General features: G+C 42.0%; 1 protein-coding gene across 2 annotated transcripts in view; it reads left to right on the forward strand.

Annotated features, from left to right (window-relative positions):
* The window catches only part of PRKCA (protein kinase C alpha), a 147,318-nt gene that overhangs the window by 114,235 nt on the left and 15,861 nt on the right, over window positions 1-17,222 (forward strand). For both annotated transcript variants that reach the window (XM_053960270.1, XM_053960271.1), the window contains 5 exons: window positions 7,274-7,417; window positions 8,162-8,335; window positions 9,393-9,484; window positions 11,049-11,111; window positions 11,753-11,891. In XM_053960270.1, the coding sequence (XP_053816245.1) occupies window positions 7,274-7,417; window positions 8,162-8,335; window positions 9,393-9,484; window positions 11,049-11,111; window positions 11,753-11,891 (612 nt within the window). The remainder of the gene's footprint in view (window positions 1-7,273; window positions 7,418-8,161; window positions 8,336-9,392; window positions 9,485-11,048; window positions 11,112-11,752; window positions 11,892-17,222) is intronic.

A 17,222-nucleotide genomic window follows, 5' to 3' on the forward strand; every position in this document is an offset into this window, starting at 1 on the left:
TAAGGTTTATGCTTAAAAGCAAATTCCACACTCTAGGTTTTTTTATTATTGAGAGCTAGCAGTAATTTGCATAATTAAAGAATGGAGGAACATATAGAGAAGCAATTCTTCTTCTGACACTTAGGGGTTTGCTTTGTAGCATCCTATTTCCTTTTGGGGATTTTTATTACCACCACCACAGGATACTTCTGCAAGAATTCTTGAATATTATTCCTAGGCAGCCTCTTTAATTACACTTCATCTCGTTAGGCACTGCTCTGTTGCAGGAGAGAGAGTATTTGGCAATAAAGGCAGGAAACAAAGTGGACTCAGGTGGCTGCAGGATTATTAAACAGATTAAACATGTTGACAGTGCCAAATGGGGACCTGGAAACTCTTCCCTCTCTGGATTTCACAGCTCACACAGACAGACATTGCTGTCCAGGACAATATCCCCTGGAATTCCTGTCTGAGGATAGATCCATCCCTTTCCCAGTGCCTTTCATAGTCCTTTGACTTCGCTGTCTCCATTTTCTAGGGCATATGGTTACCTTCACCTTGTGCCTGGCACATTTGGGAATATTTTAGAAATTTTATGTTCAGGTACTTCACACAGTTCTAACTTCAATCCAGCAGGACAAAAAAAAGTTTAAGAAAAATAACTGAATAGGGAATGTTGTTACAAACCCCCCAAAAAAGGTCTGTTGAGGAGCTCCATGATCTATTAAATTGTGGTCCTGTCCTTTCAGATTCCTTTTTTTCCTTTATCCTAAGTAAAATTGAGGTTGAGAAAATAATTTCTCCTCAGAGTGAGAAACCACAAGAGGTCAGCAAAGAACAGGAAAAAAGCTCCCAGAGCTGAGCTGGCTCCTGCAAAAGGCCCGAAGAGAAGGAAATCAGCCACATTGTTTGTGTATGTATATCCTTAGAAAATACAAACCCGTTAATTTAATCCACAATTTCAGTTAAATTCGGTATAACATTTTTTCACACAGCCCTTTATTCACGTTTGATAACTGGCACTGATGAGAATTTTCCCTCTAATCAAAATATTTCATAATTGCAGGTGTAAAAGCAGGCACTGCTCTGCTCACCTCAGGATTGCTCAGCCCAGCACTTTGGTGGCTTCAGGAGTGGGGTTCCCCTGTCCTTGGACATGCTTTCTGCAAAAGGCATTTTTAATCCCGTTCATAAACAGCACAAATATTTGTTGCAGGCAAATCCTTTAAATAAACTTACTGTTGGTAATTAACGGGGTAAATATGAAACAATTTTAAGAGGAGGAGGAAAAGTAAACTAAAGATATAAAGTAGTTGGTATTTAAGTCCCAGGTAGAGTTTTTATCACACACTCATTTATATCTTTATGAAACATCCCATTTACCCTCATGCCTTTTGGCTAGCAATGGGAATGCTATGATTTTTTCCCCAGCTCTTTTTTCAATAACTGTTTTAGCCATTGAAGGAAAAATGCATTTTCATTTTGATATATTGTGGGTTTTACTAATTACATCCTAGTTCACCATAGTGACACTGCCATCATGAAAATGAATCTCAGAGTGCTGATAAACAGCTTTTCGGTTATTTATATCTCTCCACTGTTCCCCTTGCTGCAGAGAAGGGTTGCTGCAGTGTAAATTCACCAAGGAATGGCTGAAATCTGTGTGTGAACCTCTTGAATCCTTGATGCTGTCCCTGGTACCGGGCACCTCCCTGGTTTCCAACAAAACTCTGCTGATGAGTTACAAACTGGCCTTAGGTTATGGCATGGAGATTAAACCTCAGCCTGGTGGAGCATTAGGTCTTGCTGGGGCTTAGAAATGGACTCTCCTCATTTCAAATTCTCAGCATCCTGGTAATTAAGTTGTGGAAAGTAGGAAATTGATAGTCTATCATAGCACCTATAATTACGTGGAATTGGAAATGCAATAATGTGAGAAACAAGCTGCCACAATGACAGAGAACATTTCACTGAATGGGAGGGCTTTTCTTCCAGATTTTGACTTGAAATTTATTGGATTTATTTGCTTTATTAAAGGCTTGCTAATGGCTCAACACATTGATCAAAGTTCCCACTTGGTGTGTACATGACTGGAAACCTGAATGGGTCCTTCCTTGAGACTTGAAGAAATCGTTATTATTTCAGTTTTCCCATCCTTAGTCTGAGCTTTGCTGGTTCTGTCAGTGACATTTTCTGATGTTTGTCTGAGATCTGAGCTGCTCTGATGCTCCCTGTGCAAGATCCAGGTAGCAACAGGCAGAACTGAGCATTTGTTTCACTCCTGCAGCCCCCTGGGCTGGAATAGTGAAGCTGGAATTTTGCTGTTCAGGCTGTTCCATCCTCACCTCTCACCATCCATTTTGCAGTTTTTCTAAGTGTTATGCAGAGTGTTACCTGCATTGGCTTTGGGTTAATTCAAGAATTAGGAGCAGAAGCCTTGGCTCCAGGTGTGGCAGTGTGAGGTGCCTGATTCCTTCACTCAGGGACATCTGAGGAGCACGTGAGGGTCTGGCAAAGAGCTGCTGAGAACTTCTTGCCATGTGAGAAGCAGGGATTTTGTTAGAATTCTTAGAGGTATTAAGTTGTGGCAAGGAGACATTCCTGCTCTACAAATCTCAATTCTTGGGCTGTCCAGAGCAGCTGTGGCTGCCCCTGGATCCCTGGAAGTGCCCAAGGCCAGGTTGGACACTGGGGCTTGGAGCAGCCTGCTCTGGTGGAAAGTGTCCCTGCCATGGCAGGAGGAGGGATGAGATGATCTTTTAGGTCCATTCCAGCCCAAGCTGTTCTGTGATTCTGTGACCTGAGACAAGCCCTGTGCAGTCACTCCTTGGCCTGCTGAGCCTCGTGCAGGAGCTGTGGGGTTTGGACAGACTCCTGTTCCATCACACACTCACTGTTCTCAGCATGGGCAGAGCAGGGGTGGTGGGTGGAACCTGGAAAGATGAGGAGGGAATGCTGGCATCCATGTGGAGCAGAGCTGGGAGAATCCAGAGCACTCAGCTGCTGGGAGCAGAGCTCTGGATTTACCTCCCCAGCAGGTGTGGTTGGGCCAATAAATAAAGGATGGACTGTGGCTCTCCACGCAGCACTCTGCTCATGTGGAGGGAATTCAGCATTGTTGTTAAGTATTTTTTCGTTTATCACTTTTTCCTCTTGAAAATGTGGTGCCAGAGATGATCCTGGGAACTCGCTGGGAGTGAGTTTCCCTGACAACCGAGGAACACATTCTCTAGTGAGCTGCACACGAAGCTTTGTGTTTGCTTGGATGCCTGACCATGGGAGAGGGTGTGGGTTTCTCCCTCCTGAAGCTGTGCTTGGGGGGTAGGAGGGGATGGCTGCAAGTTTGGATCCTGGTGTTTGTTTCCCACGTGGGAACAAAGCCAATCTCACCCACCAGCAGAGAAGCAGTGGAGGAGAGCAGTGCAAAGTGTTAAAGCACTGACATCTTGGAAAGAGACTCATTGCCCTAAAGAGATTGGGAGTAAGAAAGGGAATTTTGTATTTTTTTTATTTTTAATCCTCACAACTTTTATTTATTACTGGCTAATGTGGAAAATGACCAATTCAGTCTTTTAGCTCTGTAATTCCTAAGGTTCTCTACTACAGATATACACAGAGGGCAGAAGAACCAACATTCAAATTTATTGCTTTGTCCAATTCAATTTTCTTCACAGGGGAGAATCAGAAAGTTTTGAAAAGAATCATCAAAAATTACTGCAACTGCCATAAAAATTGAAGAATTACTATTCCCTAAATCACTTCTGTTTCTTCTTTGCATCACACTTCTCATTAGATTTTGGATAACTTTTTTTCCTATTTAATTAAAAGTACAATTGTTACTCTTAGATTAATAAGAAATCTGAAACGTTTTTACTGCTAAACCTGAGATATCTTTTCCAAAAAGCACCTACCAAATTCCCAGAGTCTCTCCAGTGTAGCACACTTTAATTTCTTAGCACTCGATGGAGAAGTGAGTTTGGGCTGAATATATAAGATGTGTCTCACCTGTGGTTTCAGGGTAAAAGAACTGGCCGAGATAAGGTGCGTCCAAAGCAGAGGAAGTAAGATGATGTGCATGTCTTGTTTTCTTTTTAGATTAACTTTCCTGCTCCCAGTGCAGACTAATTTATCTTTAACATTCTGTTTTCCTGGCTGGTTTGCTGCAAGCTGGCTTCGTTGTAACAATACTGTGTTTTTATCCGAGGTAATAAGCCAAGGAGTTGGAATGTGGATTGAAAATTAATCCAGGGCCTGGAGTACTGTCTTCAACTTCAGCAAGTTTTAATATCCATAAAAAATAAAGGAGGGTTCAATTAGGATTCTGCAATTTTCAATTTTAGTCATGGTAGGAAAGGCAAAATATCAGTCTTTTGCAATAAGCTTTTGGGAATAATTTGAGTTTATGTCCCTTCTGTAGCTGCAAAATTGGTTTTGCTCTGGCAGTCGGGAGGAGGATATTGGCTGCATGGCATTTTCTGTCTGCTACAGCCAAGGTGTTTCAGATATAAAACTCATGATAGAGCTCAGTGAAACGTCTTGAAATTCTCACTCTTATTTCCACTAGGACCTTAAGCCAAAAAGCAGTAACAGGAATTCACATGCCAAATGTGAAAAAGGGGGTTTTGCATGCTTCTGAGAGGGTGGTGGCTGGTCAAGGTGATGGGAAATAAGGACCTTTGATAAGGTTATGATTATTTAATGACTTCCTGCCACTTTGGGGCTATGTGCTTCCTTTGAGTCAGTCTGGTTGTTCCCCAGCATTCCCTGTCCCTGGTTTCTCCAGATGGTTGGCAGCAGGGTTCTCTCTTCACCCCTCTCATGGCAGCTCAGGCAGGAGATACCCCGGATTGTCACCGTCCCACGGGCACAGGTCACTCACAGCTCAGCACATCCATGAACTCCTGCCCTGTTCACCTCCTGCCTGGGTCAGACAGCTCAGAGCACACAGGAGGAACCCCGTGTTCTCCTCAAAAATCTGCCATCTGCAAGAAGAGATTCTCAACCAGAGTGACGTCTGACTTTTAAAAAGCTGAAAAATGGGAGTGAGAGGAGCATGTCTGTTGCTCATTGAATCGAAGTGCTCAGAGGATGCAGGGAGGCCTTGGCTGGGTTCTCAAATATTATTTTAAGATCCTGCCTTCAGATCCTGACAATTCCAGCCCGTGTTGACTCTGAGTGCAGTGCCTCCAGCTCTGGAGCCAGCAGCAGGCACAGGAGCCTGCTGGTGAATCTGCCTTGCTTTTTTATGGAAAAAGTGCTGGAAACCCCAGAGCCTGGGATTGAAGTGCTGCAGAGAGCGCTCCCTGCCCGGTTGGCAGGTTTGTACCCGGAAAAAAAAATGGCCTTGGAGCAAAATATGATTTTTGTTTTTCAAACAAACTGCCAACAACCTGCCCAGTGGGTTTAAACGTGTAAGAAATAAAGCTGGTGCTTTCCATTCAGGGCCTGATTTGGATCTCCATTACTCAGTGAAAAGGAGGATATTGAAATTGCTTTGTGCATGAGAAAAGCAAGATCTTTATCTGAGATCCCGTTTGTGGAACATCACAAAGGCACAGCCAGCAAGGCTGCTCCCTTGAGCCACGACTGTATCTTGTACAAATAACAGATATTGGGATTTTGGGGCTTTTTCCTTATTGTTGCTCATGGCTCAATCTTGTGTGGCCTCAAAAGGAGCTTTGTGCTGCCAAAGAGCTCCAGCACAGATTTGTCCCAGCAGCCAGACCTGTCCTGGGAACATCCCTTGCAGAAACAGGGATTTTAGCTGACATCCAGGACTGGCTCTCCCTAAATGTTTGCACAGCACCTGATCCTGATCAGCAGCTCCAAGTGCTGCTTTCATGCAAACAAGTAATAGCATTGCTGTGGAGGAAATTCCCCATTCTAAGCTGTATTACAAATTTTTTAATAAAGAGATCTAAACTTGCAAAATTCATATCCCTGTGGCAGGGCATAAGATTTTCTGCACTTATAAAGTTGCAGGAAGAGTCATCCAAGCTGAATATGGTTTTCAAGTGACAGGAGGTTATTTTGGCAGATGATTATCTGGCATTGCTGCAGGAGTAGATGGAGGCTGTGAATCAAGTGCCTCTCAATTTTATGGTTTTAAACTCCTCTGGGGATGGGAAAGTTTGTAACTCCCAGTTTCCAGTGCTAAAGGTGTAAGCCAGGCATGGCTTTTAAAGGGAGGTATTGTGTGACTTTGAATAAACCTCCATTTCCATAATTTTCTTTATCTCTGAAAGAGGGATAATATACAAATATTGCCCTTTTGTGAAGCAGAGAGAAGAGTAGTCATCCTGAATTGTCCAACATACATCACTGGCAAAAAGTAAATTAACCATATTAGAGGTTATTAACCAGTCCAACACACCAGACAGATGGGGAAAGCACTTATATCCCAAAGAATTACTAAACCTTATTGGCTTTGCTTCTGCTGGTTTATGGGATTATTTTGAGGAAAAACAGGATATTATCTTGTAGCCTGCATTATCTTTTGGTGAGTCTTACTTTTTTTCTCTTCTATTAACTCTGAGATTTGAAATGCAGCTTACCTGAGCCATGCCATGGGGTCTCATGTGAAACACTGAGACTTGCAGCCTCCTGTAAACCAGAGTGTCTGGTAGAGCCCTTGTCTGTAATATTCCCCTTCCTCCTTTTTCCAGATCAACCCCTGATTGAAAATCAAAGTTGATTGTACTGCTGGTTTGAAAGTGGCCATGTTCATCTGCATTAATTCTCACGTGTTGTGGGATTTTTAATGCAGGTTCTTCTTCTTAGTGCATGTCAAAATTCTCTTAACTCTTGCTATGCAGTGACTTGAAGAACTCCATTTGAAAAGAGAATGTTTTGAGGAGGTTGTTTATATCCTAAAATACCCAATGTGCATTACAGCATGGTATTTTTGGATAGCTTCTTCTTTTCTTTTTATCTTTCAGAACAAAAGCACCATTTAAGGTGCTTTTGGCATGAAAATAAATGATGATTTTTTATTTCGTTTCTGGGCTTTGCTTTGGTTTTGCTCTTTTAACCAGATAAGTGTATCTGCTTTATCTGGTTATACATGAGCACAGTTTTCCACTTTAATTCCCTCAATAATGTCAACAGTATTGCTGGAATGAGTCTTTGAAGGTGTGTCTGTGCATATTTTGTTATGCAGACTTTCACCTGGGAATGCCACCTCAGACCTGGCCATTTCCAGCTCTAACTTCCACCCAGAGCTCCCTTCTGCCAGGAAAACGGGCAGTTCTCACTTTGCTGTTTTTGTGTGTGTATGTGTGTGTATGTTCTTCAGAAAGCCAAACTTGGGCCAGCTGGTAACAAAGTCATTACTTCAACAGAAGACAAGAACTCAAGTGTGCCATCCAACAATCTGGACAGGGTGAAGCTGACAGATTTCAACTTTCTCATGGTTCTTGGAAAGGGGAGCTTTGGGAAGGTAGGAATTGCTCAGAATTAATCCACTCACATTCCTTTTCTTTTTTTCTTTTTTTTTTTTTTTTCTTTTCCTTGAGGAAGAATGAATAAATGGCTCTCTAAGAATCAAAGTCCAGAGTCAAAAGGATGTGCATTTTTGAGGATTTCTTAACAGGAATAAGGTCATTCCCCCTAAGGCTTAGCAGACTTTAGTCCTGATTGGCATATTGAAAAAATAAAAATAAATTTAAAAACTCAGACTGTTGGGCAAGATGAGAACTTGTTGCTGACTTTCAGATCCGCACTTCTAGGCAATTTCAAGGAAATCACATCTACTTTTCTGGCTTTAATACCTAGGTCACTCTGCCAGTCCTGGAAGTCACCAACATTGGTAAGGGTGAATATTGGAAAAAAACAGGAATAGTGTGTGTATATATATTAGAAATCCAGCAGCTGAGAGAACAGACTGCTATTTTCCTGCCTGTTTGAACAAAACTCAGGTGATAAAGTTTTGCCCTTTACTGAAGAAGTCTCTTGGGACTTAACATTTTATCAGCCCTTCAGCAGCGAGCCCGCAGTCAACCAGCGGGTTTGGGCACAGGCTGTCTGAACTGTGCAAGGATCATGGCTTTGGAGTTTTGATCAAGTTTGTCTGTACAAATTAAAGGAAAAGCTGGCTTGGCATCTCTCTAAATCTTCAGGCATCTGAGTGACCTTCCCTCCCTGCCCTGGGGGATTTCCACGCTGCTGTTTCTCTGTCCTGCAGGTGATGCTGGCGGACAGGAAGGGCACAGAGGAGCTCTATGCAATCAAAATCCTGAAGAAAGACGTGGTGATCCAGGATGATGATGTGGAGTGCACCATGGTTGAGAAACGAGTCCTGGCACTGCAGGATAAGCCCCCGTTCCTGACACAGCTCCACTCTTGTTTCCAGACAGTTGTACGTGAGCTCTGTCTTTCTTGCCACCCCAATGTTTCCCAGGCTGCGTGCTCGTGGATTTTATCTCTCCAATAAACATTTATTATCATCCAACCCATGTATGGTAGCCTCTGCACGTAGAAAATGGTGAAGAAATCCCACATATAATTAATCCTTGTATCTTAAATATAAAAAATAATTTTAAAGATTTTCCTTCATGCATTTATTGGGGCAGGCCAGCATGACAATTCCTAAATGTGCTTTGCTAAGTCAGAGCCTCAGACCCAGATTCCCAAAGGTTCCCAAATACTTTTAAAGCTCTGAGGATAGTACTTGAAAAGTCTTAAGGGCTGTTATTACATCGTGGGTTTATTAGTCATGAATCAGTGTCAGTGGATTTAATTTCGTTTTCTGTCACTTCTTGGTGCCACACAGGGGCTTTTTTTTCTTCTTTCCTTATAAATATATGAAGTGGATATTGGCCCATCACATCCAAAACATCTCCCAGTGACACATTTGAGGTTGGATCTGATGGCCCAGTGTCATTGTGCCAGCCTCTTGGATGACATGGAATTATGGAATTGCTGAGGCTGGGAAAGCCCTCTAGGATCACCAAGTCCAGCCATCAGCCCACATTCCCCATGAAACCATGTCCTGAAGTGCCTCATCCACCATCTTCCAAAGGAAAACTTCCTAGCATCAGTCAGAAATGGCCTCAAAGCAATTTGGAATTGTTGACCATCTTTGATTTTGTTTTTTTTTTTTCATTTATTTTTAGAAACAGATTTTTCAGACTGAGCTATATTTGTATAATTCTTGAAACCATTGGAGACAAATAATCTGTAAAAGCATGGCACTAAAATTGGCAAAACTAGACAGATCTCATCAATCATTTACTCTTGAAGGTTTCACAAAACATTCCACTTCCATTTCCTGATCTATAATTTTTTCCCAGTCCTAATAATCCTAAAAGCTATTTAATAACATGCTAGTGACTTTTTTTTTTTTTTTGGCTGATCAGTGAATATCTAATACTGTCTCTAATGTATTCATGTGCCTCTTTAATACTTTGTCCTAGGACCGGCTGTATTTTGTGATGGAGTATGTCAATGGTGGGGATCTCATGTATCACATCCAGCAAGTAGGAAAATTTAAGGAGCCACAAGCAGTGTGAGTGTTCATGTATTTAAATCATACCATCATCTTGATGCTACACTGTAGGAGGATTTGATTCCTTCTTCTTCTTCCCAGGCTCAGGATGAAGTCCGGGCTGGCCTTTGTTTGTTTTCAAGGCCCAAAATCTGAACTTTGTGTTGAAAATGTTGTTTGAACACACAGACCAAAGGTAGCTGTGCCTTTATTCAAAAATGCAGCACAAACAAAGGCAGGAGAGGCGTATTGAAAAGTGACAAGAATTTAAGCAGGGCAGCAGGAAATTAAAGATGTTACTTCATATTCTGATGTTGTTTTTAAAAGCAAATATTAAAAAAAAAAGTGAGTGGAACACTTCAGTCTGAATTAGTGCTATAGAGAAAGGCAGTACAAATAGACTCAGCACTGTAATATAAATTACAGTTTATACAAGATAAATTCAATGTATGGCTTGTAAGAATTTCTGTGATATATTTGTGAGGAATTAATAAGGAGTTAGAAGTTGTTTATCTACATGATTCTTTTCAGGTAATTGTACATCTGGCACATCAGTGAGCAACTGAAAATGATCTGTAGCATATTTGAGAGTGAATAGATCCATCAGTACCATTTTAGCCATCCTTATAATACCTCATCACCACTTGTTAGTGTTTCATAAGTCATTTACTAATGAAACTTCAAAATCAAGGGTGACCAACTGCTTCAAGCATTCAGTTAAAATAATTTCTCATTTTGATTTAAGCAATCAGGGCTTGTTTAAAGGAGAGGCCTTCTAAATAGAAGTGTTTCAGATGCAGATAAACATTTTAACAACTCACCAAATCAAGCCAAGATGGTGGCAGATCATCCTTGACTCCAGCTAATGCAACTTGCCAACACTTGGCAAAATCTGTGGTGCTTCATGACAGCTTTTGCCCGTGCTGCATCTTCACACGTGTTCACAAACACCTCTGATCGAGCGTTGCAGAGCTCAGTTGCTTCCTCTCCCTTGTGCTGAGCCTAAAAATGAATCTCATCTTTAAATAATCCTCTTGCTCATAATTTGCACAGTTCCACGGCAACCAGCTTCAAACAGCCACCAGAATTCCATACCTCTTAACTGCATTCAGCAATTATATTTTATATGGTAATCATTTTAATTAGCTTTTTGTAATTAATCCATTAACAGGCTGTATAAAGGAACGCTATTTCTGCAAATTATTTCATGCCATATGAATTGCAATGTACATGGAGCTGCATCCTGAATTCATCAATCTGTGATTAGAGATAAGGACCTGTGCAGCACAGTTAGTGCAAAAAAAGCTGTGCTCCATCTGCACCATTCTTTGTGGTCCAGGGAGCCGTTTTCCTTTTTTTTTTTTAGATTCTGCATTATTTTATCATCAAATACTCAAAATGTATCTGTTAAGGTCCAGCTGAAGTGATATGTCTCTTATGTCACCTGTATATAGACACTATAAACTACATATTTCATATGCTACTATATTATCATCCTTTACCATGATTCATTTCCAATTTATTTTGCCAGAAGAAAATCATGAGGCAATAAGAAATCTGTTGATTTCTTTTTCCCCCCACACAGGTTCTATGCAGCTGAGATCTCAATTGGGTTATTCTTTCTCCATAACAGAGGGATTATTTATAGGTGAGTGTGATCTGACATAAGTAATTTCTGAACTATTTTTAAAATCCCCAAATGATCAGTTTCTTTAACATTTCAGTGTATTTTTAAAACAGAAAGCCATCAGGGTAGAGCTCTTTTTGTTGTGTTGCTGTTGGTGAGGTGGAAACCCAAGCCCTGTTTTACCTGAGCTTTCTGACACCTGTGCTCTGCCCCGCTCAAATCAAACCTCTTGAAAATGGGAAACTTCATGTTTTGTATTTCTGTGTGATGTTTAATAATATTACACATTCAAAAGTCTCAGGTGAGGGGTCAGACACAGCCACCTCTTCATTCACTGTCCAGCCCAGAGCAGCTGTGGCTGCCCCTGGATCCCTGGCAGTGCCCAAGGCCAGGCTGGACAGGGCTGGGAGCAGCCTGGGACAGTGGAAGTGTCCCTGCCCATGGCAGGGGGTGGCACTGGATGGGCTTTAAGGTCCCTTCCAACCCATTCCAGGATTTTAAAGTCATTCTTAGATGTCTGCCCAGCTCTCTCCAGGCTGAGCCAGCCCCACGTGTGCACCCTGAACCTCCACCCCCAAAGAGCTGCAAATATTCCTTACTCAGAATATGCTCACCCTAGCTGATCCCAAACATTAACCTTAAATTACTGTGATTCTTCTCAGAGATCTGAAATTAGATAATGTGATGTTGGATTCAGAAGGACACATTAAAATTGCTGATTTTGGAATGTGCAAGGAGCACATGTTAGATGGAGTAACAACCAGGACCTTCTGTGGCACTCCAGACTACATTGCACCAGAGGTAAACATTGACCCTTTCAAGAACCTTTTAGTCTCTTAAAGGAAATTGTCCCTCCACATTTTATACCACTGGGTTTGGATGGCTCTAACTCCAGATTCTCCATGGATGGCACCATTTAACTTCTGCAGGTGTATTGGGTATATTTGTGAATTAATGCAATGTAATCAACAAGACTATTCACTATTTTAAGAAATACCTAGTTATTTGAAAAACTAACTTTTTATGAGATAAGATTTTGCTCATTTTATCAAAAAACTTTAAAAAAACAGGCTCACCAACTTCTGATCTTCAATTTGTAGCCTGGAAATATTACTATACCAAACTTTGCAATTTGTGAGGTTATACAAACATCATGGGTGTTGCTGAGCTTGTTGCTGAGATCAGCAAATATTTCACTGGGAGCAAACAATGCTGCTTTAATCTGCTCCTCCATAGGTTCACACAGCTGCCAACACACATTTATTGAAAGGATTATTTGGCATTTTCAGGAAATCACAAACCACTCACCGGTTTTTGGGAAGGGACTCATGAGGTCTTGAAGCTTTTTGCAGACTTCTCTGTAAAACCACCGTGGTCTCCTCCAGGCCATGTCCTGCAGGTGCTGCACAGGTGCCACGAGTTGCTGCTCTCACCTCAGGAAAGCTCCTGTCATTGAAGGCCTCTTCCCAAAGCTGAGACATCAAGCCTTGAGTGGAGTTGTTGTAATAAATCCATAATTTGCCTCGAGTTTTCCATGACTTGGCCATACCTGTGCAGCTTTCAAGCCACTGAAAATGACATTGAAGCCTGAACCAACTGCAGTGGGTCTAAAATGAAAGTATGATCGTGAGAAGCCCAGTTGTGCTTTAAGGCACTGGGATAAATAAAAGCTTAGTTAAGACTTTGAGTCTGGATATGATTTGTATTTCAGTAGTTGAGGTCTAAAGAATTGAAAACAAGCACATGTGGTGATTTGGATATAATTCAAATATATGAATATTAAAATCTGGTCTTTGTGCATACTGAGCTTTCAAGAGTCTTGATTTGTTTGGCAGCAAATTTGATGCAAGAGGCTGGATCCTGATCCAAGAGACTCAGTTGTTCACTGGGTACTGAGCAAGAGGCAGCTCTGGCTGGAGCATTTCTGGCTGTAATTGAATGTTTCTTGGAATAGGGGAGATTTATACACAGACAAGTAAATTAGTGTCTAAGTTGAATTTTGTCATCTCTGTGAAATTGGAATGAAAAATAGTTTGGTTTTTTTCCCGGTTGCTAATTCATGCTTTTCAGAGTGAAACACCCTTGTTTTTTTTACCATTTGCTGTTGCTTGCAGCAGGATATCAGAACCAGAGTAGTATTTCATTTTCTTCTGTCAAAACATAAATGAAGCCAATATTACAAATTAAAGTGTCCTTTCTGTGGCAATTGTCTTGTGCCAGTTAATGCCAAAGAACATTTTGTCAATACCAGAATGCTCAGTGTGCCTCAATGCTGGAGCAAATTATTTTACTTTATTTGAAAATTTCGTATAAAGAAATAAACCTTTTACCAAAACATCCAGTAAGTGAGAGAAAATCTGTCTGTTATCGTACAAACAGATTTGATTTTGTTTAGTTTAATTGGCTGATTTTCTTTTGTCTCTGAAGACATTATTGTGACTGACAGTTTGCTAACTAGCTCTGTGGTGAACTTCAAAGGAGGATTCCTGTTTTGTTTGCAGGGGTGTTTCAGCCTATGTTTCCATGGGCTAAAATTTAGAAATTTCTAATAGATTTTAATGAGAATTCATTTGCACCGTCACATTCCCTGCTGGGTGGAGATAAAGGAGCTAAATCTAAATAAACTCTTGAAGGTATCTGGAGTAGAATCCTGTGAGTGGGCTGCACTCCAGCATGGAGAATGAGCTCTTTCAGCAGCATTTGGGGAAGAATGTGGTGACTCCCGTGGGGCCCGAGGGAGCCCACGCTGCCTCTGCAGGACCTGCCCACAGATGCATCAGGGAGCACACAGCTGCCAGGACCCTGCAGGGACAGCTCAGCTGGGGTCCCCTGTCCCAGCTCTGCGTGGAAAGGCAGGGGAATGCAGTGCTGCCTTCAGCCAAGTGAACCCCCCAATTTGGTGTGCTGCAAAATAATGTTTTCCCTTTCTTCTGAGTGGGAAAGTTGCCATTTGCTATTACCTGGGTGTATAATGGGCTGGAATTATTGTTAATTTTCTTACACTGTGCAATTTGAGGAGTGTGCAGAGATTGGGATCCCAGGTCTGACAGCTTCTCTCAGGCAGAAAGTGGTTATCTTGTACAGAGTATTTCCTGATGTGCTGAACTTAAATATTTATGGTCAGAGTGGCAAAACAGCTGTGAAATCAATTAGTACTTTGTGTTTCCTTGACCAGTCAAGAGAGACAGGAGGAGATGGATGTCAAGAGGATTAGGGGGAAGGGATTCTGCCAGCACAGAACCCCACCATCAGCATCCCTGCAGCAGCCTCAGTGCTGATTCTGAATTTCAGAGGAATTCAAATTAGAAACTCCATTTCCCTTCTCTTCCATCTCACAGCCGCAAAACCTTCAGTTCCAACCTTGAATTTGCCAGGATTGTGGGAGGCAAATAGGTATTACAAAGATTTGGAAAGTGCATTTGACTGTTTCTTGTGATAGTAATATTTATTTCTTTTAATAACTGAGTTTTAACTTTTCCAGCAGACATCATATATGCTCACAAAAGATTTCCTCTTGCCTCTGGGATACAATCTTTTCATCCCAACTGGCTACTAGCTGCAATGATCTAAACATTCTTACAAATTGCTGATATTAATCTCTGTGTCTTGCTCTTAACTGTGCCTTCCTTGGAGGCAAAGTAGAGAAAAAAAAAAGAAAAAAACCAACTCCTTCTGCCAATTTTGCTTGATGAGAGAAATTCCTGAGCTCTTTCTGAGTGCTCAAATCCACAGAACCTGGAAAGGCAGAAGCTCTTAATGCATGGCAATAGATGGGTGAAATGAGACATTTGAAATGCAAAAGGACATGAAAAAGGCAATTATTTAAATTAATGATGGAGAAGGAGGGGAAGAGAATGATCCCATCAGCTTTCCACTGCTGTCTGGCCAGTGAAAATCAGAAATCATAGGTGGAGGAGGAGGGTGCAGTTCTTCATTTCTAGGGACAGGAACTCCCTCACTGCTGGGTCTGCTCTGCACACTGTGGTGAGACAGGACAGGTTCACATACCCCAGCTGCTCTGATAGACACCAGAATTTGTACATGCAGATAGAATGGCTTTGGCAGCTGCTGCAGGGCAGGCAGGGGTTTGAGCGCAGGGCTTTGAGTGCAGCAGCTGGGAGGTGGCACACGATGAATTCTGGGTGATGAGGAGGGAGCTACTGGAAACGCCACGTTTAGAACTTGCTGACTTTGTACCAATGCATGTTTGACTGTACATTGAAGGCTCATCTGCTTCCTCCCACATGTAATTCCTCCCTTTGAAGTGAGCATTCTTCCCTCTGGCTTGCACTTCCCAGTAAGTGCTGTGAGCAGCTCCCAGTCCGAGGAGTTCATCCGCGGGTTCCGCGCGGGACGCGGCGAACGGCTGGTCTGGGTTTCCCTGGAGCCACAGCCTCACCAGGACCCAGCTGGTGATTCAGACTGGGGGTATTTAGATGGGATTAAAGGTAGAAAACTCCCCACGTGCAGCAGCAGACAGTTGACAGCGCCACCTTTTCCTACACGGAGATAATTCACTGGAAAAGGTGGTGTCATTGCATTTGCAGTGGGACTTTTGCAGCCTTGGTGGCTGTATTTACATCTCAATTCCCACTCTTCCATCCAGGTCAGAGAGGTGTGTGCCAGCTCAGAGGGGCACTGCTATGCTCACCAGATGTGGCATCAAAAAAAAATTGGAGAGCAGAAAAATTGGAGTGATTCTAACCATCCATTGGAGCTTTTTCCATATTAATTCTGCCTCTCCTGATGATTCTGTGTGATATTCTCTCCCAAAGGCAGATTTCATAGGGGAGGTTGCAGTTCCTGATGGGAATGCTGTTTAGAGAAGAATCCATTCTTGACTCACCTCTTGCTGGAGAAAAATCAGCACTGTTGAGTCTGTGCTTTGCTGCAACTCTCACTGTAGGACATTGCATTGCAGCATTTAAGTGATTTCCTCCTCTCAATAATCCCGTCAGACTCCCTCACAACAGGGACAGAAGTGCACTGTGGGCTCCTGGACAGACCTGGCTGCCAGGTACAGAACCTTGGCAGTGTGGCAGCATTTTCTTTCTCACTGCTGTGGATCCATTTTTTCTCATTTGCTAATTGAAGGAAGCTGTTCCTCCCAAAGCCACATACCTGGACTGCGCTTGTTGTACAAAACGTTCTGCCCTTACAAATCAATGACCTGAAAAATATCCCCTTTTTCATATAAAATATTCTTTTCCATAAGGCAGGAAGACATTGTCAGAAAAGGACTGAGGATGAAATGTTTTGTCATTTTCTGTGTGTAAAGGCCAGTATTTTTCCTGGATGAAACTTTGAAAGTGTTTGGTGTTTCAAAAGGCAATATTGATTTAATAAATCAAAAGGCAGGAACTTACTGGTGATGGAAATGAAGGGAGAGTAACCAAGTATGTTACTATAAGATGAAATGAATGTCCCAAATATATATTTTTAAGCCCATATTATTGCTAAGAGACAACTAACATGGACTGCCTTTATGTAGGGTCTTCCAGATGAGAATCTTGTTATTATCTCTGCTTGTCTAATACATTCCAAAGCACAATTGATTTTGAAATCCTTTGGTTAGAAACATTGCAGTAATTTTTAAATTATGTGCTGCTGTATTTCAGGCAAGGACATATATCCACACAGAGACCATAATTTTATTTAGTAGCCAGGCAGTCCTGTTTTATTGCACTGGTGACTCACTATTTTCCTGAGCAACTACAGAACTTGGCAGTTCAAATTCTCTTTCAGACTACTAAAAAATTTAGGATGTGTGATGTGTACTTGACTGGGCAATTTATTTCACAAAGCATAAAAACAGGAGCAAACAGGAAGATGAAATGCAAGCCCCTCTGGAGCTCTGACTGCCTCAGTTCCCTGCTCGTTCCAGTGGAGTCGAAGGCTCTGATGCTGCCTTCAGTGGGGATGGGCAGGGACTGGCATGCCCTGCATCCCTTCACAATTCACAGTATCCCTTCACAGTTGTTTAAAAAGATCTGAGGAACACCTGCACCTCCAAACTCCTCCACACCATCACCAAATGCAGCTCTTCAATAAATGAACTCTGATCTCTGAGGAGGCCCTGATTAAAGAGGATGACGCAGGAGGTGACCTGGGCGCTGCTGGCGCTTGCAGCCT

The sequence above is a fragment of the Vidua chalybeata genome, chromosome 19 (genome assembly GCF_026979565.1).
Source record: "Vidua chalybeata isolate OUT-0048 chromosome 19, bVidCha1 merged haplotype, whole genome shotgun sequence".
NCBI classification, from domain to species: Eukaryota; Metazoa; Chordata; class Aves; order Passeriformes; family Viduidae; genus Vidua; species Vidua chalybeata.